Here is a 25,167-nt window from a genome sequence, read left to right on the forward strand (position 1 = left end):
GCACACACAGATATATAACATCCCTGGAAGGCACTCAGGAATTCTATTATCTTAATCCACAGATGGAACTTAGGTGTTGAAGACCAATGTGCCAATCACTTTGCTAAGTTATTATTGCATGTCAGTTCATGAGTATAGGAGCTAGGGGAGTTAGAAAAAGGAAAATGGAGATGGAGAGGTACCAGGTAGCAAAAAGCCCTGTGGTCCATGATACAGTATTTATAGTGTTTCCTAAGACAAGACACGTTACCAAGACATTTTAAGCATGTGAATGACTTGATCAGACTTAAACTTTGAAAACCTCTAAAGGAACAAGTTAATAGTATACAAGCAACTGTCTCATCACCTGATACTTCCTTTCTTCAGTTTCCTTCCTGGATCCTAAAGGTCTTCTCTTCTTCAGCTGTCCTTTTACTTCAGACACTCAGGAGAGCCAGTTTTCTAATCAAATAACTTGCCAGCAAGCACTTTATTTTTAACATCTTGTGTGTGAGAGTGTTGTGCCTATATGTGCATTTGTCTGCATATATGTATGTGCACCATGTGTGCACTCATGCAGGTAAAGGCCAGGAGAAGGTGTTGTTGCATCCCCTAGAACTGGAGTTACAGGTGGTTGTGAGATGCCATCTGGATGCTGAGAATTGAACCCAGGTCACCTGGGAGAGGAGCCAGTACTCCTAACTGCTAAGCCATTTTTCCATCCTAGTTATTACTTTGTTAGGGATTAGTTTATGTTTTTGTTCCACAGGTTCTGAAATAAACCTTACCCACTGTAGTTTTTCCACTGGTCACAGAAGTCTTTCTGTGCTTAACTAATGAAAGGTTTTTACAGTACAATGTGTGCTTATTGGTTTATTACTATGTAAAACAGCCTATCCAAAATTCCAAGTATCTTCTTTAAAGACCTTTTTTTTTCCTAACAAAACATGTCTTCTTTCTTTTGCTAGGAATTAAAACAGGACATCTCAAGCTTTCGATATGAAGTACTTGACCTCTTGGGAAACAGAAAACAACCAAGAAGAAGCTTTTCCACTAGCAGTGCTGAATTCTCTCAAAGGGATGATACCAATGATGGCAGTGGTGGGGCACGGGCCAAATCTAAGAGTGTCTCTTTCAATTTAGGCTGCAAGAGAAAGGCCTGCCATGAGGCACCTCTCATCAGAACCATGCCAAGAGCCAGCGGTACTCACGAGAAGTCAAAAGCAGAGTCGTCAAGCAAACGGTCCTTCATGGGCCCCTCTTTCAAGAAACTGGGTCTCCTATTCTCCAAGTTTAATGGTCAGAGCTCTGAACCTACTACGTCAGAGCCAATATACACCATCTCCGATGCCATTGCCCAGCAGCATTATATGTGGGACGACATCAGATATTCTCAGATGGAGAAAGGGAAGGCAGAGGCCTGTTCTAAAAGCGATTTGAACCTCAGTGAGGTAGAGTTAGGTGAAATCCGGGGTGCTGCTCGGAGCAGTGAATGCCCCCTAGCCTGTTCCAGCTCTTTTCACTGTGTATCCAGCATCTGCTCCTCAAATTCTAAACTTTTAGACTCATCAGAGGATGTGTTTGAAACTTGGGGAGAGGCTTGTGACTTGATCATGCACAAATGGGGTGATAAACAGGAAGAACAAGTTACAACTCGGCTCTAAGTCAAGCCCCCACCCCCCCCCATCATCTGTTCTGAAATTCAAGAGAACATTTGTAATTCCTCATTCTCAGAGGTGACCGCAAATATGGTTCCCTCATGGTCCCCCGCCAAGGAGTGGAACTCTTATTATTTTCCGTCTTTTATAGCCACATTCTTCGTGTTCTGTTTTACTGTTATTATAATTTGCCTTTTTATATCTATAAATACTAGATCCATCTCAAAACCAACGGAAGCAGAATTGCCCCAGTCAGCAGAGATGCAGTTGCGTGCTTAATCCCTTTGCTTTGCTGTTCTTATCCTTGTCTCGTTGAAGCTCCTGGTGCCACTTTGCTACAATAGCTGCCGCACAGATTCCTGACTTTCCTCAGGATCTCACACCCATCTCCCGACAGAGCTGAGGGATATGGTCCGCAGTCCCTACCAGCTATCAGATAAGGCAAATCAACCTGCCTGTCTTTGTTGCTCTACAGTGCTACACGCTGCCCATGCTGGTTCAATAAACACAATGAACAGCATGAAAGGGAGACTGGACTCCAAAGAATTGTCAGCTTGTGGTTTCTAGGTAGACCTGGCCTTTCTGTTTTGTTTCAAGACACCATAACTTCTAATTGTGGGGACTGTTGAGGTTTTGTTTCTTAACGATGTGTTAATTTTTTAACGTGTGCCAATGAGATATTTACTCTACAGGGTGTGTCACAGCTAATTTTTAGCTGCTTTGCTTTCCCGTGTTTGTATATTTTGGTTAACTTATATATTTTAAATTTTGAGAGTATCAAAGTTAGTATTTAGGATGTGTACTTTTTTCCAAAAAAAAAAATCTTCTACTGCATTCTAACCAATAGTTACTACAGCTCAAACATTGGCAAGAAAAAAGATAATTAGCTGGTATATTTATAGGGTCCTATCTACTGTGGATAGTTTTAATCATCATTGATATAAAGGCATTTTTAAGATTAAAGACTGGATTTGAAATATTTTTTATCAGAAAAATGACATTTTACCGAGGTGTTTAAATATAGGGGGGAAAGAGCACCTCAATTTAATTAATTGCTTTCTGGAAAGAAAACCTAGCAGACACAATTTTAGGTTCAGATAACCTAATTCAGGTTGCAGCTGCAATATCCACTGGGGGACAGTGGAATCTGCATGTGTGAACTGTTAGAGATATAATGTAATAATCCTAGTGGATTCGTAGAACTCAATTCTGCCTTCAAAGAAAGCTACATTTACACATTCAAACTCTTTCCCATAGTCCAGGAGTATTTAATTACAACACAAGTTCAGATGAATTTAGGATGAATATGGTAGCCATCTTAGGATTGATATCCACTAAACAATGGCCTACTGAGCAAGCATAGTTTTACCATCATATGTGTTGCTTGTGGAGATTAACAATTTATATGGTAGAAAAGTAAACCTGTTCATTGGGCACCACCTGTTCTTTTTAAATGTCAACACCAACAAGAATCCATCTACATTCTTGTGTAATGTCTGCTGGATGTGAAATAAGGAACTGTTAATGTAAACGTGTCTGTAGACTTGCTTTTGACAGTGTAGTTTATGTTAAACCGATTTTCCACCTCTATCCCTAGTATTGGTGAATGATGGTAAAACTGTTTCTTGTGGAAATGAGCCAAATCACGGACAAGGGAGGCAGGAAGTGGTGTTGAATACAACTCAGATACACAGAAAAGGGAATTATGAGAGCAAAATGAACCAACACACATTTGGCAAGGGTCTGTTCCAAAATAATCTTAGTCTTATCTGAAGTGCTCATATATTCAAATCCAACTGCTGCCCTACTTTACTGAGGGACTATCACAAATAGCTCCAATACTGAGACAGATTACTTTCTAAAAGGAAGAGTTCTAAACTAATTTCAACATTTCCAACTGTAAAATTTATTCTTAATGATAAACTAACCTACTACAACTGTAACTCACAAAACCACCAACAAAACCAATATATAAGCATATAGTAAAAACATCTTTCTCACAAATATATGGACTATTAACAATCTATGTGGGTTGTTAGCAAGAAGGTCTAACAGGAAAGGCAAACAAACAACAAAAAGATAAACAAACAACAAAAAAAACTGCTGAAGAATCTACAGGAAGAAAATGAAAGGTAAAATTTTGGACTCAACATTCATAGCAGCAGATGTAGTAAGATGAGGCTCAAATAGAAATATGAAAGCAGCTACCTGAATTCTCAGGTCGTCTGAAAAATATAATGTCCAAAGTAGAAGCTTCCATACAAGATCTAATCATTTTATTTAAAATACAACTTCATCAATCCCATAGCACTACACTTCCACAACCAAGGCACTTAGTTGCCTGGAGTCGAACAAGTGACAATGACATATTTAGGAAGGAGAAGCAGTCAGAATTTAAATGTTTTTCATCGATTCTACAAGCAATGACACTAAAATCAATGCTAGTGTGGGCACACAAGGAGAGTTCTAAACCCAGGCCATCAACCTCGTTAGTTTACTTAATGTTAAAGGGAATAGAATTTCCTAAAGTACTAAGTTTAGACTTAACTATTTGAATCCCCCCCCCTTTAAACACAGTATGACCATGGTCTCTTATTTCAGTGGTAGAACAGTAACAGACCTTGTCCAGATTATTTCGGTTCAGATAAGACTAAGTACAACCTTTCCAAGAAAAATAAATGGATTTGTTTTTATTGCTTTTCATGTGTATACTACAGGTAATAATCAATAAGAGAGAAATATTTTAACTGCTTACAGATTCTGTTTCTTCGGTAATTTACGAAATGGGGATAGAGAATTTCTTCCTAGTCAAAACAGTGAATGCAATTTGGAGCTACAGACTTAACAGTTGATATAGGAAAGAGAAAAATTAGAAAATAGAGGCTATGCTTGATAAATTTTCTCAGCGTAGTCAGTGACCCCTCACACATCATCATAGAGAAAATGTTTGTGTCAAAACTAAGGTTATAATTATATCTCCTGAGTTTAATTTATGAAAGAAAAATTTCAGTGTTTGTACAAATGGCATTTTGACTCTGCAGATTATTTTAAAAGCTAAAACCTCTGAGTAATTACTTTATTTAAATATTTTCTGTAACAAGTGCAAAGTTAGTGTCAACCTGAAATGTGTGAAAAAGAATCTTGTATAATAATTTTGTGTGTTTTTAGCTCCAGTATAAAGAAAAATATAGCATTTACTTCCCCTCCCACAAAATGTATGGCTACTTAGAAATAAGATGTTTTGTTCCTCCTTTTCCAATGTAACCATTTATACCTATTAATAAATGTTGATGGACAGCATTGGGTTTTGCACTATAATTTAACCAGCCGAAAACACTAACAGACTATGGAAGTACAAAATAATTTGAAAAGTATGACTGAAAATCAATATTATTTTAATAGTTCTTATGTAAAAGGCCATTACTATTAAGGGTTGAAATAGTAAAACTGAAAATGGTCCACTCACCTCAATTAATTTTAACTACAAATATTGACCATGTACTTCACAAAAGTAGTCTTATACAGAGCTAGTGAATATCTTTGAGAAGTATAAAATTTTAAGAACTCAATTAACTATTGATAGGCTTCCCCAACCTCCTAGATGTCTTAGCAAGATCTGTCTGGACCTTATAACTACTTTAAAATCTTAGTTATTTTCAATATTTAAGACTTTTTAATTGATAAAGACTTTCCATACAATATATTTTGATCATGGTTCCCCACCCCAATTCCTCCCAGATCCTTCACAGTACCCTACGCACCAACTTTGTTCTTTCTCTCGTCAAACCAAGCAAGACAACAAAAATAGAAACATTAAAACTCTGAACTCTTACTAACTTCTTAAGTCACCAGGCATTGCTTTATTTTTTTATTTATTTATTTATTTTTAGTTTTTCGAGACAGGGTTTCTCTGTAGTTTTGGAGCCTGTCCTGGCACCAGCTCTCGTAGACCAGGCTGGCCTCGAACTCACAGAGATCCGCCTGCCTCTGCCTCCCGAGTGCTGGGATTAAAGGCGTGCGCCACCATCGCCCAGCTAAGGCATTGCTTTATTATGAAACTTTCTGGGCACAAGGTGAAAGTAGAGAATAATAAATACAGTGGACCTAAGCTTTAACTCAAAGGAGCTTTAGCAAACAGTAGTTACCTAAGCTCAAGTGCATCTTTTCCTAAAACTACATTTTCCACATGTTCCTAACGAGTCCTCTGAGGAAAACTCTTTGATAGTTTAGCTAAAAGACATACATGTATTCTAAATCAAGTTGCTTCCATCAAAATCCAATATTCTATATGCTGGGGGTGGGAGGAAACAGGAGATTCTCTTTCACTATATTAGTTCTCTTACATTCTTAAACTTTTATTGTAAGAGGAAAAGAAAATGCTTCAAAGATGTATCATGTGCAATGGTCTAAATCTGACCCACAGTTAGAAAAGCCTAGATTCAGTTCAAGCTCTACCACCCTTCCAAATACATCATTTTGTTTTTCATATAGATTTACATCTGAATTAAGTTTTGAAAGTCTAGTATTCACATTAAAATATAATTTATTTGCTTACATTTTTATCCAAAGATAATTAAATGGTTATGCCTTAATTATAGACTCCAAGGAAATGAAACATTTGAAATTCACAATTCTTAAATTTCAACAGTAAAATAGAATATTTTCATCTGCTCTTAATTAAGGAGACAATTAGTTTTGAGAATAAATACACACAGCTTAAAATGAATCCTTCTTGCTGTGGAAACTACTTAGATTTCTGCCTTTAGCATAACCAGATTAAATCAGAAAAGAAGTCCCAAACCTTTGTTTCTCCTCCCAATAATTCCAAAATTGCTACTTGGTTAACAATAAAGAGGAGATCAGCTTTTGTAGTGTCAAGGAAAACTAAAGAGGTAAAATGTAAAAGTTAAGACTTGGGAAAGCTCCATCAGCCAAGTGCTTGCCAGAGAAGCTTGAGGATCTGAATTTGATTCTCAAGACACCCATGTAATGAGCCAGATATGGTAGTGTACATTTTTTTTTCCAAGAAGGTGGAGACAGACTGATCCCTGGCCAACCAGCCAGCCTAGCCTAATTATTGAGTCCCATGTCCCCAAGACTGTCTCAAAAGAAAGTAAGGAGATAGTTTCTGAAGAGTACTACCAGAAGTCGTATTTCAAGCCTCCACATGCATGCAGAGACAGGGATAAATATACCATAACTACCTAAAACTGTAGACTGCCAACGTTTCTGCTGTTTTTGAGTTTTTAAATTACCAAGTTATTTGCTTCCTTTTTGGTAGTTATCTTTAGTAACAACTCCAGACTTGTGCAGCAATACAGGTTACTCTAACCCTACTGCAGCCTAACAAGAAAAAAAATTGACTGGAATATGTTGTGTAATGTTTTCACCTTTTTGAGAGGCCCACCACCTCCCAAATAAATCATACACAGAGGCTTATTTCTTAATTATGAACACCCAGCCATATCTTGGCTTGTTTCTAGCCAGCTTTTCTTATCTCAAATTATCTTCACTACCATTTTCTTCTGGGTTTTTATCTTCTTACTTCTGTATATCTTATTTTCCTTCTTACTCTGTGACTGGCTCAGTGGCTGGCCCCTAGTTTCCTCCTTTCCTTGTTCTCTTGTTGCTCTTTTCTTCCTTTCTCCTTCTATTTATACTCTCTGCCTGCTAGCCCTGCCTATCCTTGCTTCTGCCTAGCTATTGACCATTCAGCTCTTTATTAGGATCATCAGGTGTTTTAGACAGGCAAAGAATCACAGCTTCACAGTTAAAACAAATGAAGCATAAACAAGTCACACACCTTAAAATAGTATTTCCAACATTTCCCTTTTTTTCTTTCTAAACAAAAATGCAGTTTTAACCTTAACATAGTAAGATTGTATACAATAAAAACAATTATCAAGTAAAGATTACATGCATAATGTACTAAATCCAATTCATTTCTTTCTGGTAAATGTAAAGAAAATACTCCATAATCTATTCCATCTCAACAAGTCCAATTTTTTTTTTATTTTTTTGGTTTTTCGAGACAGGGTTTCTCTGTGGCTTTGGAGCCTGTCCTGCAACTAGCTCTGTAGACCAGGCTGGTCTCGAACTCACAGATATCCATCCGCCTGCCTCTGCCTCCCGAGTGCTGGGGATTAAAGGTGTGCACCACCACCGCCCGGCCACAAGTCCAAAATTTTATACCTAACTAACTTGTTATCATAGGTATGAAAACTGAAACTATAACTATGTAGTCTTCAACTCCATCAAAGGCACCAGAAGAAAATAATATTACTTAAATAAACAAAAAATGGATTGCAGACGACTTCTAAAAAGTCTAGAAATGACATAGACATCTGACTGCCTGGACAGTCACCCAAAGTTCCTTGGCATAGTTGGGGCCATCTTCAGCCTACAGGCCAATACAATCTCGCAGACTTTTCAATGAAGCAGGAAATTTGACAGACTGTCCCACTTATATTGGCAGTTTTTCAGTCACTTTCCTCTGTGACCTGCAGAATGTCTGACATTTCTTCTGTGAGTCAGAAACCCTGAAGATCATTCCACCTTTTTCAGTCTGGCAAAGTTCACTAGTGGTCCCTTTCCTGTGGGTCCTGCATGTCCAGTTTATACAACATACTGTCAAGCAGTCCAAGCAAGAGCAGCTTCTTTCCCAAACAGCTAATCTTGCCACAATGATAGCAAACTCCAAAAGGAATTTCTTCAAGGCCCATCATCTCTGAAGAAAATTGCTGCTGCCAGGAGCAGATGTGTCTCATTGTCATGTAAAGGCTTAAATAAAAAACATTTAAAATGCCATATAATGTAGATCTTTGAAAGGTTTGAAAGCCATCTATCTAAAATCAAACTATGTATGATATGGAAAGCATACCTAGCACATATCTACAGATTTGATTGTTATAGATGAATTAACTACTGACCTGTATTTATTATCCTAAATAGTTCATCATGATAGCTTTCAAAAACTAGAATTTTACTTTACATTTTTAAATGAACTACCTAGATACAATACCTTAAACAAGAGCAGAAACATATACACAATATGTTGTAACAAAAATAACCTTAAATACTTAACATACAGAAATCCTTTAAACAAGAGCAGAAACATACAATATGTTGTAACAAAATAACCTTAAATATTTATCAACATATGAAAATCTTTTAAAGAGTAAAAATGATATGCAATAACAAAAATTACCTTAAATTTGTATCAATATACAAAAGTCCTTTAAACAAGAGGAAAAACATATACAGTGTAACAAATTTCAGCAGTGTAACAAAATTGACTGAGTTTATACTTATATACCAAATCCATGCCAATGCAAAATATTTGAGATAGTTATTTTATCCTATATTTCTACAGTAGCCTAAATATAACAACATCCATGTCCTACAAAATAACCAAAGACTGCTTCCTATGGAATGTGGGCAAAGTACTTTTAGGATCCCCAAAAGAAAATTTGAGATGATGGCCAAGTTGGAAAGACCAGTTATAACCTTTGTTGATAGCTATCATCTGTCAAGTTTCAAGAGCTCTCCCCCAATCAAACCAGATCCATATCAACCTGCAATGAATCCACAGCTTCTTGTTTAAAAACTTCAAAATCAACACAATAACATACAGGATCCAGACTCCCCATGTTTCCCATCTTTACATGGCTTTTTTCATTTACACTACTTGTACTGTCTCTTTAAAGACTTTACTTTTTTATTATTTTTAATCTATTTCTTCCTATGACTGCCTATACCCATTTTCTCTAGCCTAAGCACATTGTCAAACACACTGGAACCAGTTTAGAAGTTTTGTTTTGTCCCCCCCCCCCCCCGCCCCAATCTGGACCTCTTTTGCTGTTTATCTTTAGCTATTTTTGACTGCACAAGCAAACTTTAGATTGCTAAGCTATACCTGGATCCTCTGCGTGCTCTAGCAACTGGCTCTGCCCACTCTCGGATCAGGTCATGAGAGACAAGCCCAAAGCTTGTCTGAGGTTCCTGAAAATTTCTTTAAACCTTGCTAGCTATGGAAGCCAGAACTTGAATTGTCACAAGCCTTTTTTTTTTAAAGTTGTTTCTAGTTTAGTGCTGCTAGCTGAACATTAGCACCTCTTAAAGTTCTTTTTATTTTCTTTTTCAGCTTTCACAGGCTCTAGATATATTTTTGAGCCCCACAATGGAATGCAAAAATTACTGTGTGATGTTTTACTCTTTTGGCTTTTTGAGGGGCCCACCACTAAACTCCCAAATAAATCATACAAAGAGGCTTATTTCTTAATTATGAACACCCAGCCATACTTTGGCTTGTTTCTAGCCAGCTTTTCTTATCTCAAATTATCTTCACTACCTTTTCCTTCTGGGCTTTTATCTTCCTTACTTCTGTATATCTTATTTTCCTTCTTACTCTGTCACTGGCTCAGTGGCTGGCCCCTAGTTTTCTTGTTGCTCTTCCCTTTCTTTCTCCTTTTGCCTGCCAGCCCCACCTATCCTTGCTGCTGCCTAGCTATTGGCCATTCATCTCTTAATTAGGACCATCAGGTGTTTCAAACAGACCAAAAAAAAAAAAGCTTCAGTTAATCAAATGCCATAACCAAGTCTCACACCTGAAAATATTCCCCAACAGGAATACATAAGCAACATAAGCAATGTGGTTTAAAGTAACAAATGTTGTATACTTGATTTAATAATAACAAGTTCAACTCATTACACAATGGTTTAAATTTTTAAGGACAATTATCAAATTATGCTGCATCGACTGGTAATGAATGTTCTTAAGACAAGGCAACATGTTGTGTAATGTTTCATACTCCTTTGGCTTTTTGGGGACACACCACCCAGCTCCCAAATAAATCACACACAGAGGCTTGCTATTAGTATACTCCTTTGGCTTTTTGGGGACACACCACCCAGCTCCCAAATAAATCACACACAGAGGCTTGCTATTAGTTATGAGTACCCAGCCTTAGCTTGGCTTGTTTCTTGCCAGCTTGTCTTAAATTATCCCCAACTACCTTTTGCCTCTGGCCTTTTATCTCTATTTCTATATCCTTTCTTTACTTCTTTCTCTGTGGCTTGCTGTGTAGCTGGGTGGCTGGCCTGATGTTTTCCTCCCCTTGTTCTTTCCCTCATTCTCTCACCTCCCAAATTTCTCCTTCTATTGATACTCTCTACCTGCTAGCCCCTCCCCACCCCTGCTCCTGCTTCGCTCTTGGCCATTCAGTTCTTTATTAGGACCATCAGGTGTTTGAAACATAGTAACATAGCTTCAAAGTTAAACAAATGTAGTGTAAACAAAAGTCACACACGTGAAAATATTCCCCAACTACAACAACTTAAAGTTTGCAATAATAAAAGCATACAACAGAAAACTTACGGCAGAAGTGATCACTTCATAACCATATAAATCCCTGACCCTATTTTCAAAATGTGTCAATACATTCTAAAACACTCTTTAGAAGCTTAGTGAAACATGAATTGACTTGCTGTATTAGTTTAGAAGTGTTGGGACACTCAAAACATCAGAGAATGGTTACTTTATGCTACATGAACCAGTGTTCCATCATTTGACTTGTTTCAGGGTCTTCCTTGGGCCATCCACACTGGACTACAACTATGTGAGTGAGTTCTGCCTATAAGCCACTGATTCTTTTCCAAGCACTTGACTGCTGAAATTGCAGGTGTATACAACCTTGCTTAGTTGTCATCCGATTTCCTTTATTGAAGGTTTCAGATGCCACTGTAGTTTTACCAAGAGCGAGCAAGAACAAAAACTCTAACAAAAACTTAATAATTTTTTGTTTTCGGGTTTTTTATTTTTTAATTTATTAAAAATATCCACCTTTTTCCATTTTCCTCCCCCTCCCCTCCCCTCACTCCCCCTCCCTTTCCAGTCCAAAAGCAGTCAAGGTTCCCTGCCCTGTGGGAAGTCCAAGGTCCTCCCCCCTCCATCCAGGTCTAGGAAGGTGTGCATCCAAACAGACTAGGTTCCCACAAAGCCCGTCCATGCATTAGAATCAAAGCCCAGTGCAATTATCATTGGCTTCTCAGTCAGCCCTCATTGTCAGCCACATTCAGAGTCCAGTCCAATCACAGGCTCGTTCAGTCCCAGTCCAGCGTTTTACGTCAATAGTCTTTTATTCCCTAGCCAGCAGACTACACAGGAAACTAGCCCAAATCATATAGCCATATTTATTTGCTTTTTATGCACAAAAAACATGTACTGAAGTCAACAAACTTCAATTAGTAAGAACAATAAACAGCTAAGGAGGCCAAAAAAGGAAAACTGGTAAACGTAGGGACTTCAACAGAACTATGTAAGGTGGATTAGGTCTTTGTTCTCATTTTGGCAGGTGTTGGGGTCCATGTGCTGGGCTCTTAGGTCATAATGGTGCCTTGATGTCTCCAACATGGCATCAGTTGTGCTAATTAATGTTTGGGTGCCCGTTATATATTAAATATCTGAGAATACAAAAGTGAGAGAAATTTCTCACCCAATCACACAAGGATGCAAGGACCAGTCTGAACCAGGCAAGTGTTTCTAAAATACAATTCCACAGAAAAGGATACCAGCATAGACAAAAGGCAAAAAGGGGGCTGGTGTAATGATTTGGCATGAGATAGTAGTTCTTAAAATCCTAATTGCGAGAAATACTGGCCCATTTTCCCAAAGGCTGCTACTCCAGAATGGCAAGCTTTGCATTCTTCTAGCATAATCCTCTTCCCACATTCCCCATCCTACTGGTTAAGAAAATAAAGCTTTATCTAATGAATATCTTGGGGCTTGAGATTAACCCCTTTTCTGATTGGAGGCTTGGACTCAATTGGCCTGCAATTTGCCAACTTTCAGAGTTCCAAGACAAGCGGGTGCAAGTTTCCAGCAAGGAGAGAAGAGCCTAATGTCTCCTGCTTATCTGTGACTCTATAGTGAGCTCTAAGTACACCCCATAATGAAAATCAGCCATAATGATTTATTTCTTGCAGAACCTAAACCCAAAATCCCAACTAGTACTATGTCCATTATGAAGTACAACTCTAATATACTGATTCATTGGGAACTCATTAGTTCAATCATCCTGAGAACAGCAGACTGAAGGCTGTTAGGTATCTTTCTTTGTAATGGATTCCATTCTAGCACAGTTTAAGCACCTCATGCCTTAATGTCCCAAATATTTTGCTGTTCTGTTTGGTTTGGATTGGGTCTGGTACATAGCTCAAAAGTGAAAGCTACGATTTATTCAGAAGCAAAATTAACCTTTAAAACAAGGTGTTATTTAGAGTCAAGGCATGGACTCAGTGAATAAAAGCACTTGTTGCCAAATTTGATTCCATGAGTTCAATCCCTAAAACTCACAGATTAGAAAAAAGAACGGACTCCCACAAGTTATCCTCTAACCTACACATGTGGATAGATAACAACACTCACCCAACACACATACACACACACCCCTTAAAGAAAACGTCAAAATTAAAAGATACTATTTACAAACACATTTTGTAGTAATCAAAGAATATTTTTGTTGCCATGTGTCTGGTAAACAAAGTACTTGGAACAAATTAAGCTCCAAAGGGCTGGTCAATAGGAAACTTGTTTGGATACACAAAAGGGCAGAGATTAAAAGGGATGATGGAGTATCACAGACAAGCATGCTTTGAGAGAGTGCATACCTGAAAACACAAAATGCCGACATAACAAATGCTGACTTACAGAAATTAACACAAGAAACCAAAGTTTCTTAAGGAGGCTAACAGAAATATGCTAACTCATATTCATGCTCTAGTATGTCTATCATCCCTTTCTTAGACCATATGCTTAAAATCTGTTTTAAAATATCTTTAATAAACCTTGACTGTGCCTTAAAAATATTAGTAGTGTTGAGGAAGAAAAGATAGATAAAAGAATGTGTGTGCTGCCAAAGCAAAAAGCAGACTATTGGGGGTGGGAATGTATAAGGGGTCAGGGCGACAGGAGAGGACAGCAGAGAAAATGGGAATAGGAGGTCCAACAAAAACAAATTATGTTTCTAAATGCCATAAGGAAACCGAATACTTTCTTGGCTAACTAACTAATTTCAATTGGAAAAATAACCTGAATAGAACATTATCAGCAGAAAAGAAAGATATGCTAGTATTTACTGATATGGGGCTGAAATTAAATAATATTTTAAGTGGTCTTACAACTATTCCTCACCAATTCAAGCTATAAATTCATTCTTTGTAACCACAATGTCTGCAGAAACATGTTGAAACAATCAAACATCTGGTATCCTCTTTGTTGCAAAAAGAAAACTCCACTCATTTTGGCAATTTTAAATGCTAGTTTTTATTTACCGCAAATTGTGCAAAGGACACTATAATACTGTGCAGTAGGACAGTTATATAAATCCAGTATAAAGAATACCATATGTGGCAAATGTAAAGCAGAACACCATGTGCTTTCAAAACTTATTAATATCAGACTACAATTTGGTTCTGACAATTCTTAAAGAAATCTCATTTAATACAAACAAATGCTTAGGAGCATAGGTTCTTGTTTTTTTCTGTTTCTTAAATTTCTCGAAAAGTGGAAATCATTATCAATTTCAAATAGTTGATTAAGGTGCACCATATCTTAAGAAAACAAGTTGTATGTTTTCTTTCTTTTAGCAATTGGCACCATCAGTTAATACAATGTTCACAAGCTGGCTAACAGAAAACTGCCTACAATGAGATTGTTCATTATAGGCACTAGAAGTACATTCATTTCAATTTTCTTATTCATAACAAATAGATATTCCCTTGTTTTAAAGAAATATTTTACTTCAAAAGTAAAATAATTTTCAAGAGATACAATACTCAACGTTTTTACCACCTACACCACTTAAGAACTAATAAGACATTTATCAACCATAAAAGTAAAAATGGCAGCAAAGAATATTTTATATTGCCAAATTTTAATTCTGAGGTGTATAATGAGGTGTGTTAGGTAGAAGCATATAGTTAACTGGTCCAGAATTTATAGCACCATGCATTTGGGCAGAACCACCATATGCTGGACCAACTGGATGCCACATGGCAACACTGGGATAATCTGATGCCACAGGAATGCAAGGATCAAAACCTGGCAAAGTTGACCCATAGGGATCTGCCATTACTGGATAATAGACTGCTCCATGAGGGACAGGTACGGCATCAGCAACGGGAAAAGTATCTGAAATGAAAAAGGTTTTATTACACACACACACTCTATCGTAAAAACTCACTAAATATAAATGAATACTCATACAAGAAAAATTAAATATATTATTAATTATAAGAAAGAACACAAGACCTGTCAGCAAGGCTGCTCAACGGGTGGAGATGCTTGCTGAAAGGTCTGACGGTCTAGTGAGCAACATGGGAGGAAGCTGACTCCTTTCTTGGGCTGTCCCCTGAGCGCTGCATGTGAATCATGGCAAGCACATATACACAAAGGCAGACATACATTCATACTCACACAAATTAAATAAATAAGTGTAATTCAAATATTTTTTAAAGATCACAGAGGCCAGAGAGATGGCTCAGTGCTTAAGAGCATTTGTTGCTCTTCCAAAGGGCTTGGGGTCCAAAACCCAACACCCACCATGGTAGCTCATAACCACCTGTAACTCCGGTTCTAGAAAGACAATCCACAACGCCCTCTTTTGAACTCTTCAGGAAAAAAATGCCCCTACATGAAAAGATCACAGCAACTACAAAGAGGAATGCTTTATTCTTGGTTTTGGTTTTTGTTGTTCTTTTGAGACAAGGTCTCTACGCAGTCTGCTTGTCCTGAACTTGCTACGTAGAACAGGCTACCCAACAACTCAGCGATCCACCTGCCTCTGCCTCCTGAGTTCTGGAATTAAAGGAGAGTACCACACCTGGCAGGATCATTTTAGATATGAATAATAGTTTCTACAAGGTGTTTGAAATCTTCCAAATTAAAAAGCTGTATGTACATGAGCTTATACATACAAATAAATCAGGATGGGTAACATTATCTGTTCATAACTGGGGAATTCAGTACTTATTTAAGTTACAAAGATCTTGAAAACATAGAAACAAATCTTTAGAAGAAACTAGATTCACTAATAGCTCCTACTGGCTTACTAAGAGTTTTAGATTACTAGAAAGCTGTTAAACTCATAATAACAAGTTCAAGTTTGCAAAACCTCTAATTTTTATTTCAAACAGAATTTTCTTTTGCTGTAAATTCAGCAAGCTGCTTTTTTTCCCTAAAATGACAGGCCCATATTTTCATTTGAGAAAATGTTGGTCAGGCCAACCATGTTTGTCTATCATTCTCTCGAGGTAAAAAAAAAAAAAAATGTTGCATGTTAACAGCCCACAGTACTTTTCCTAACTTGTCAATTGTGGTGACACATACAGGAAGGATTTGCCAAAATAGAAGGAAGCAGGAGGATCATGAGTTTAAGACCACATTTAAAGTCCTAGGTACCAAATGGTGATGGCACATGCCTTCTTTAATCACTGAATCACTGAACTCGGGGGGCATAGGAAAGCGGATCTTGGTGAGTTCAAGCCAAGCTTGGTATAGAGTGATTTCCAGGACAGCTAGAGCTACACAGTGAAAGCCTGTGTCAAAAACCAAAATAAAAGTCCTAGGCTACACATTTTAAAAGAGAGTGGTGGCTTAGCAGTAAAGATCACTAGCTGCTCTACTTGCTCCTCTAGAGGTCATGAGTTTTATCCCCTGCAAGCACATATTGGCTTACAACTTTCTATGAAATCCAATGCCATCTTCTTGTGTACAGGCCAGCATACATGCAGACAAAACAATCATCTACAAGAAATACATAAATCTTAAAAAATAAAATCAAACTTCATTCAATTTATAGAAGTGTTTCATGACTAGTTTCTATATTTATCATGAAGAAAACTAAATACTATTATCAAGAAAGAATGAAGCTGATTTTTATAAATGAACCTTTCTGAAGAAACAAAAAAATCCACATTTTATACAAACTATAGTAGTAATAAACATACTGATTTATTAGCACAGCTTGTTGCCAGTGCCATGATATGTTTTATTCATCATTGACTTTACTACCATGAATGTAAATGTTACAAGTCAATATGGACGTTTGAATGAGAATGGCCCTTATAGGGTTGGCTATACATTTGAGTAGTTGGTAGAGCTATCAGAACTATTAAGGAGGTGTGACCTCCTTGGAGTTACCTCCTCCCTCCATCCCTCTCTCTCTCTCTCTCTCAGACACACACACACACAGAGAGAGCCTCACGATGGTGAATCAGATGTAAGCGCTTAGCTGCTACTGCTTCAGTACCATGCATGAATGACTGTCATCATGTTCCCCACACCATGATGATCACACACTAATGCTCTGGAACTGTAAGCAAGCTCCCAATAAATTCTTTTTTCAAGTTGCCTTGGTCATGGTATCTCTTCAAACAACAGAAAAGTAACTAAGAAAGTCAAAGAATGAGATGGGGCTACAACTCTGGTGGAACTCCTGCCTGGAATGCATGAAGCCCTGTGTTCAATCTGCAGTACCACAAAGAGAAAGAACACATAAAATCTTAGTATCATTTGTAAAGACTACTGGCTTCATGCATGGATTCTTTCAAAGAGCCTCAAGGATCACAAGGCATCTAAAAATTATATTTTCAGAACTGATAGTCTAAAATCATATGGATTTAATGAAATATCTGAAGATGAACTAATTATACACAATAAAATCCAACTGACTTTCTTGCTAGCAATCTCATTATATACTCACCATTTGTTGATACCCCCGCCTGTGTGTCATCTGCCCTCTCTACATCACTGTACAAATGAGGAACACTTTGGTCTACAAGAGGTTGCTCAGTATACTCCGGATAACTCTCTACATGAAGCTGCTGCTGCTGCTGCTGCTGCTGCTGCACATGTGGCACATACACCATGGAGTGCCAGTAGTTATGATGATAGCACTGGAGAAGGAAAAGGTACAACTGAAAACTTGAAAGCCCTTATTGTTCTCTATTCTTAAAGTAGGAAAATTCCTAGCTTAAAGAAATCAGGTCTCAATTCTCAGGTATTGTAACATCGGATATGGATCTTTTACACCACCTATAACTCACATTTATACCAACTATAGCTATTATTTACACCAGCTATATAGTTCATTTATACCCAACTATAGCTATTATTTACACCACCTGTAGCTCATATTTATACCACCTATAGTTCATATTTACACCTAGGGTTAAATTTAGGTAATCATATCATGGAAACCAAACATATAAACAGACTTATACACAAAGATATCACTTGTAACCTTATTTTTAAAGTAAAAACTACTGAAAAACTTAAGTATTCAATGGAGTTGAGATAATTATCTATCCATGGCAGAATACTACACAGGCAAAAAGTCATGCTATCAAATATATAAAGACAAAAAACCAGGCTGGAGAGATGGCTCAGCAGTTGAAATCACTGACTACTCTTCCATAGGTCCTTAGTTTAATAGCCAGCAACAAGACGGTGGCCCACAATCATCTATAATGGGATTCAATGCCCTCCTCTAGTGTGCAGACATAACATACAGAGCACTCATATACATGATATGCATAAATAAATTGTTTTAAAAAGACAAAAAGGTACTCAAATTAAGATAAAAGATTAGAAAATTACATAATATGATGCAGATTTTTAATAAAAATTCAAAATCTATAAGATTGAGCAAAATTTCTAATTCTCCTTTTCTTAGCACCTTACAAGTTTCCAAATATACTGTAATGAACACTAAAACACTATCACTTTTAATATAAGAAAGTGAAAAAAAATGTATGTTATCTATCATTCATCTCTTAAAAAGGAATATACTACAACCACCTGGCTTGGTTGATGGTTTTGTTTGTTGTTGTAGTTTGTTTTTTGAGAAGAGTTTCTATATGTTATTCAATCTACCTTTGCCCTCCTGAGCTGAAGTGATCCTTCCACCTCAGCTTCTTGAGGCACATATCATAATGCCTGGCTAGGAGAATTATTCTTAAATACCTCAGTCTTGTGAATTATATATAAATGTTTCCATATGTGTGTAATAACTAAAGGGACAAATAATTATCAAGTCTTAAACTACATTTGAAAAGATAGTATCAAAGAACAAATACATACCTACTATTCTTAATTTAGCTGTATGTTAAAGGAGGAAGGTTTTCTCAGGGAAATTATAGCAATGGGCTAAGAATTAACTGAAACATCTTGAAGAGACTATTAGTTTAATGTCATTTGCTAAGTATTCATCTGCATAATTATCAGGAAATGCTACCTGGTTATAGGTTACATTAGTTAGAAGTGAAGTGTATTTAAAGGAGAAAAATGATCCCTGGCTCCACAAGTACCTATACCTCTCACACTCAGGGAGGTGTTTGGCAAGATCTAAAGTTAGTGCTTTAAAAGGTTATTTAAATGTCTTTGAACTAAGTCTGATTTTCACACAGAATATAGAAATAACCATAAAATATTAAGTAAACAATGAATCACTCATTCATTCTGGGCATATATCACTGAAGGGCTGGCATATAATGCTAAATATGAAGCATAACCTAATACATATTAAGTTGTGTTGCTTAGAACCTAGTCCTCATTCTCTTCAACTGAACACTATTTCATAGTAAGACAAACTGAGACATGCTAAAGAAAACTGACCAACATCATCTTCAGAGATTTCCTGAAAGGAATAAGACCTTTTTAGACATTCAGAGTATGGCTTGTAAAGTTCAAAAATCTGATTTCTCAAAAAAGATTATTTGATGTTATTCCTACCTGCAATCCAAGATTAAAATAGTACTGCAAAACTTTTGTATCTAAAACAAAATAAAACTTTTATTAGATTGACACAAACAATTTAAATTATCACTTAAAAGCATTTCCCTGCACATTACTAAAGTAGATATAGACATAGACATCTCACGCACTACCACCACTCTCAATTCTGTTTTAAAGGACTACTTTTTCACTTGACATAGCTATGATCATTTTGTGACACAAGATTTAATCACTCAACACAAATTTCATTTCTGTTCTTAGTATTAGACTGATGCTACTAAAATGCCATTCTGTTACTAAGAAAATAGCTAGAAAAGGCATTTTCTTGCTTGTCTTGAAATGAAAATTTTTACTACAACTACACCTCAGTTGCTAGCACTACTACACAGCACAAACTGCTGCTCTACTAATGCTGAGGAGTGAGGCCCACTGAAGAAACTTGGCATACTCACCTTGTTTTGGTTTATCATAACACACTACCACCAGAACTCCAAAGAGGGGACAGTAACCAAGGCAGGTGAAAATGAAGTAAAGCCTAAAAATGATAAAACTTCTCCAAGAATATAACTCAAATAGTTCATGAATTAACCAAAACCAGATGCACAGCAGAAGGCAAGTTTGCAACATTCTTGGGTGTTTTTTTTTTTTTTGTATTATTTTAATGTGTGGAATGGACCCCAAGGCCTTGGAAATACTTAATAGAAATTCTACCACTGAGCAACATCTTCATCACTATTCTGAGTATTTTATTTATTTATTTTTAATTTATTTATTATGTATACAATATTCTGTCTGTGTGTATGTCTGCAGGCCAGAAGAGGGCACCAGACTCCATTACAGATGGTTGTGAGCTACCTTGTGGTTGCTGGGAATCAAACTCAGGACCTTTGGAAGAGCAGGCAATGCTCTTAACCACTGAGTCATCTCTCCAGCATTGATTATTTTCATAGTATCTGTAAGTGTATTTAACTTGACTGACCTAAGTCCATTATAAATATAGCCCAAATTCTACTAACAAGATGAATTTGTGGAAAATGTCTCTTTCATAAGCCATAGCCTTCCTATGGAAATGCATTCATTTATTGTTATTTTGAAAGAATCAGTTTAGATTTTGACTAATATATAGGGCCAAATGCTCAAGTTAAAGAATATGAGAAAAATAGGAAGTAAATTCTCCAGCACAACATAAACATGAACACAAAAACCATGCCAATGTTTATGGCAGTATCATTAATAGTCAAAAGCAAAAACAACCCAAATCCCCATCAACTAATAGATAACAAAAGTGGAACAACCATACAATGAGTGTTATTCAACTATACATAGTGTGAAGTACTGGTACCTATATACAAGAAGGACGAACCTTACAAACATGCTATTATTCACAAAGGCCAAATTCTGGAACTAGCCTAAATACCTATATAACTGAATGGATAAAGAAAAGGTGGTATATATACACAAGTCTAATTCAGCCATAAACAATAAGAAGGTCATTACATCTATTGAAAACTAGATGGAACTACAGATAGTATTGAAATAAGCCAGACTCAGAAAATGTTTGCTCTCAAATGGAAAATCTAGTTTGAAAGGTTATCTTTTAGAACCTTATTTTTTTGTATGGGGGAGGGGATTTCAAGACATTTTCTGTGTAGCCCTGGTTCTCCTGCAACTCTCCCTTGTAGACCAGACTGGCCTCAAAAGCAAGAGATCTACCTGATTCTGCCTCCCTGGAATTAAAAGTGTGTGCCATGCCACCACACCTAGCCTAGAACTCCTTATCTTTATTCATGCCAAGGTTAACACCCTACTGCCAAGTGTATTTGATGCACTAAAAGAATAAAATTGGAAAATGAAATATCAAAGTGCTAGAGAATGACAGGAAGGCTCTAAAATGAGGGTGAGAGGAAAACAATAAAGACTAATGGGTTGGGAATAATAAATCACCACATATTGTCATGTGAATCTAGACTTAACTACATATAAGTGTATAAAAAGACATGAAAGCAGAAGGGAACTATCTAGAAAGAAAGAACCAGTGGAGGCACCAAGTATGGGGGATGATAGTGGGAATGTGAATATGGTCAAAATATAATAATATACAGTACAAAAATGTCACAATGAAATTCATTATATTATGGTATGGTAATACAAAACCTTGGCTCCAAAGCCACAGAGAAACCCTGTCTCTAAAAACCAAAAAAAAAAAAAAAAAAACCTCATAGTTCCAGCCTTACAAAATCCCAACACAGAAAGGAGAAAATAGATACATAATTCCACCACTAGTTTAAGGGATAATAGTGCTAATAGCTTCTAGCCAGTTTTCTTTAGTGGTGTGAACCCTGGTAGGTTACCACACTATAGAGCAGGCTCCAATCATAAATAGCAGCTTGAATAACACAAACTGGATTCTATGAGCAAAGAAGAAAAAAGAAATCTCAAGATTGTGTGGAAAAGGATGGAAGGTTGAGAGGTGCTAAGGAAAGAACTTGAGGGGCATGAATATGTTCAAAAGACGTTTTATGAAATTCTCAAAGAATTTATAAAAAACATGTTTTAAAAAAGTACTGGAATATTCAATTAAATACTAATCATAGAAGAAAAACCAAGTGAATCACTAAAGAACATAGATGAACTCAAACACTTATGCACAGTTTAAGAAGCACCGTGCAAGTTACACACTGTACTGATTACATTTATATGTAAAACTAATCTATGATAGAAAACAAAATAGCCGAGCAATGATGATATCTAGGAAAAAATGAAAATGACCAAGGGAAAGACAGGGAAGTAACATAAGTAAATTGTGGGACAGTACAAGGAAGGTAAGTATCTGCCATGCAGGCACAAAGGCATATAAATCCAAACCCCAGAACTCATGTACAAAATGCTAAGCATGATGATGCACAGTTGTCACCTCAGAACTGGAAAAACTGGGGCAGGAACTGGTTTGGCTGGCTGGATAGTCTAACCTACTTGCTAAAGTTCTTGGGTGATCATATACAATCTAAAGAGAAACAAAAGGAATGTCTTGAGGAACCACAGAGGCTGTTCTCTGGCATGCACATACACGAATGTGCACATTCAGGAAAAAAAATTATTTAACCAAAAAAATTTAAAAAAACAAAGTGTTGAGACAATGACAATATTTTACAACTCAGTTGGTAATGAGCTACATAGATAACTTATGATTTTGTGTTGTAATGAATACATGAGTACAAATATTAAATTACAGAATCTTTCAAGAAATGAATACATTGTACAATAATTAAATTATTGTACAATGATATAATATATTGAATTAAACATTCTATTTTGTTTTGTTTTTCAAAAGAGGGTTTCTGCTTTGTTTTGGAGGCTGTGTGAAACTCGCTCTGTAAACCAGACTGGCCTCAAAGTCACAGAGATCCACATCCACCTGCCTCTGCCTCCTGAGTGCTAGGACTAAAGGGGTGCTGAGTGCTAGGATTAAAAATGTGTGCCACCCCCCGCCCCAAGTACATAAACATAGTCTTCATTACAAATATTTACCATTCCCTTGTGATAAGAACATTTAAAATCTTTTCTTACTTTCCTACTGTGCAAATACAGCACCAAAACATAGTCCTCATTCATATATATGTAATTCTGTACCTAATAACCAATCTTTATTTACCCTCATATATTCTTCTCAACATCTAGGGATTAATATCCTATTTTGTATTTCTATGAGATAAAAGCATGTTTTCACACTTCTCAAATAAGTTGAGACATGTAATATTTGTCATTTTTTACCTGGCTTATTTTACCAAATACTGTATATGCCTTCTAGATTAATACACAAATGAGAGGATTTTGTCTGTTATATATATGTGAGAAATATTTCCTTGTGTATATATACTCATTTTCATTATCCTTTATGGTTTGGGAGGTCTACTGATAAATACAATTTACCTTTAAAGCTATCAAAAACAAGATGGGTTAATTTTCAGTCACATGGACAAAAGGAACAATGAGCAAATACGTGATAAAACAATACAAACATCAACAACATAATCTTGCTAGCAATTATACTATCAATTAAAAAATTCAACAATGTTTATCTGGCTATCTTCACAATAATATGCAAAAAAAATAGAAAATCAACATTATGTGATGATGGAATACAACTTGGGTGCCAAAGGTGGATAGAATAAAGGAGTCAGGATTTAGATATTGGGTTAAATTAGGTAGAAACAACAATAATACTTACAAAATATGAAACCAAGAAGAGGAATAAATGTTTTGTGTTGACTGGTGAAAGACAAGAGGAAAAAGATGAGGAATTTCATTAGAGATCATTTAAGTCTGAAAGTCAAAAAGCTAAGTGAAAATGTCTAGTAAGAACCAAAATTTCTGAGCAAAGGCTACCTAGATTTAGAATAGACTACAAAGACATACTGTATGGAAAAAGAACAGAACAGAGTTGGAGAAAATCTTGTTAACTAGTTCAGGGAATGGAAAGATCTTGGGGGGAAAAGCAGCAGCTAGAAAAAAAATCAGAAAAATGTTGTAAGCAAGAAAATATAAGTAAGCTGCTAACAACTTTCAACTACAATTCTCTTTGAGTAATACTACCAAACTCAGGACAACAAAGAACCTCCGTTGTTTAAGGAAGCAGAAATATGTGGTTGATATTCAAAGCAGATCAGATGAATAGAAGTTTTTTCCACATCCTCAAAATTCAGTTGGTATACCAAGTATCAAAAAGCTAACAATTTCATACACTTGGGGAAAGACTTTAAGAAATAGAAGAAAGCTTTTAATACTAAATCCCAATTTAAAATAAAATACTTGAGAAAAAAACAAGGTATCTGTTTGTCAGGAAAGTCATCGAGTTACAAGAGGGGTGCAGAGGAATAGTCAAGATTCAATCCAGCTATCTACAAGATTCTCACAGTCGCTCCTTGTTCATCACTTAGAATTATATGCTCAAATCACTCCCAGTTAGTTCTGTACCCATCAATTATCCAGAAAATATTCTAGATTCAAAAACCACCTCAAACCTAAATATCCTGCACCAAATCTCAAAATACACTACCTTGTGGCAGATCACTTCCACTTGGATCATAGGAAAAAGGTGGCGGTGGTGGCGGTGGTGGTGGAGGTAAGCCTGAACCATCTCCTGCTTCAAAAGAAGTTAGAGAAGGAAGTGGAGGAGGAGGTGGTAGTGGTATTGCCATTGCTGTTGCTGCTGAGGGCTGAAGATAGGCTGCAGTAGAATGGGAGAATTATTAGGGACAGGATGGCAATAACAAAGAAACAAAACATGAAATAGTAATGCACAACTGTTGCTCCTTATAAAGCAATAGCTGACTTGCTTTTTTACCCCCACCCTGTATAATAACAGAACTCTGAATTCTCATGGGTTGACTTAAAAAACATACACTTGGATATCACCGAATGCAAATTTAAAGATGTTTCCAGCAACCTGTCACAAAATTACACACAGAGGTTTTAGCAACCTTACAAATTCTCCTGGCAGCCTCCAAAGAATGTAGGGAACTTTAAATTATCAAGATTCAATTCTAAAAAGACAAAGAACTTAAAATGGGATAGATACAATATTGTATCCTTGTAATATCCTGTATCTATTACAACAGCTTTAAAATATTCATCTGGGAGTTTCAATTTTAATACAAAATTGAAATGTAATTATGTTTGTGTATTAAACTTCTATGATGATAAACAGTATGTTTCCAACATAGTAAAAATATCTAC

At 36.4% G+C, this 25,167-nt stretch overlaps 2 protein-coding genes across 4 annotated transcripts in view; one reads left to right on the plus strand and one right to left on the minus strand.

Moving 5' to 3' along the window:
• The window catches only part of Trpc5 (transient receptor potential cation channel subfamily C member 5), a 277,912-nt gene extending 272,976 nt beyond the window's left edge, over nucleotides 1–4,936 (plus strand). Inside the window, exon 11 of the mRNA XM_075957321.1 lies at nucleotides 948–4,936. Coding sequence (XP_075813436.1) covers nucleotides 948–1,643 — 696 coding nt within the window. The 3' untranslated portion in view covers nucleotides 1,644–4,936. The remainder of the gene's footprint in view (nucleotides 1–947) is intronic.
• A 9,009-nt stretch (nucleotides 4,937–13,945) lies between these two features.
• The window catches only part of Alg13 (ALG13 UDP-N-acetylglucosaminyltransferase subunit), a 55,796-nt gene continuing 44,574 nt past the window's right edge, over nucleotides 13,946–25,167 (minus strand). For all 3 annotated transcript variants that reach the window (XM_075958772.1, XM_075958771.1, XM_075958770.1), the window contains 4 exons: nucleotides 24,488–24,658; nucleotides 19,429–19,469; nucleotides 17,399–17,591; nucleotides 13,946–14,826 (listed from right to left, as the gene is read on the minus strand). In XM_075958772.1, coding sequence (XP_075814887.1) covers nucleotides 14,570–14,826; nucleotides 17,399–17,591; nucleotides 19,429–19,469; nucleotides 24,488–24,658 — 662 coding nt within the window. In that variant the 3' untranslated portion in view covers nucleotides 13,946–14,569. The remainder of the gene's footprint in view (nucleotides 14,827–17,398; nucleotides 17,592–19,428; nucleotides 19,470–24,487; nucleotides 24,659–25,167) is intronic.

This window comes from Microtus pennsylvanicus, chromosome X (genome assembly GCF_037038515.1).
Source record: "Microtus pennsylvanicus isolate mMicPen1 chromosome X, mMicPen1.hap1, whole genome shotgun sequence".
NCBI lineage: Eukaryota > Metazoa > Chordata > Mammalia > Rodentia > Cricetidae > Microtus > Microtus pennsylvanicus.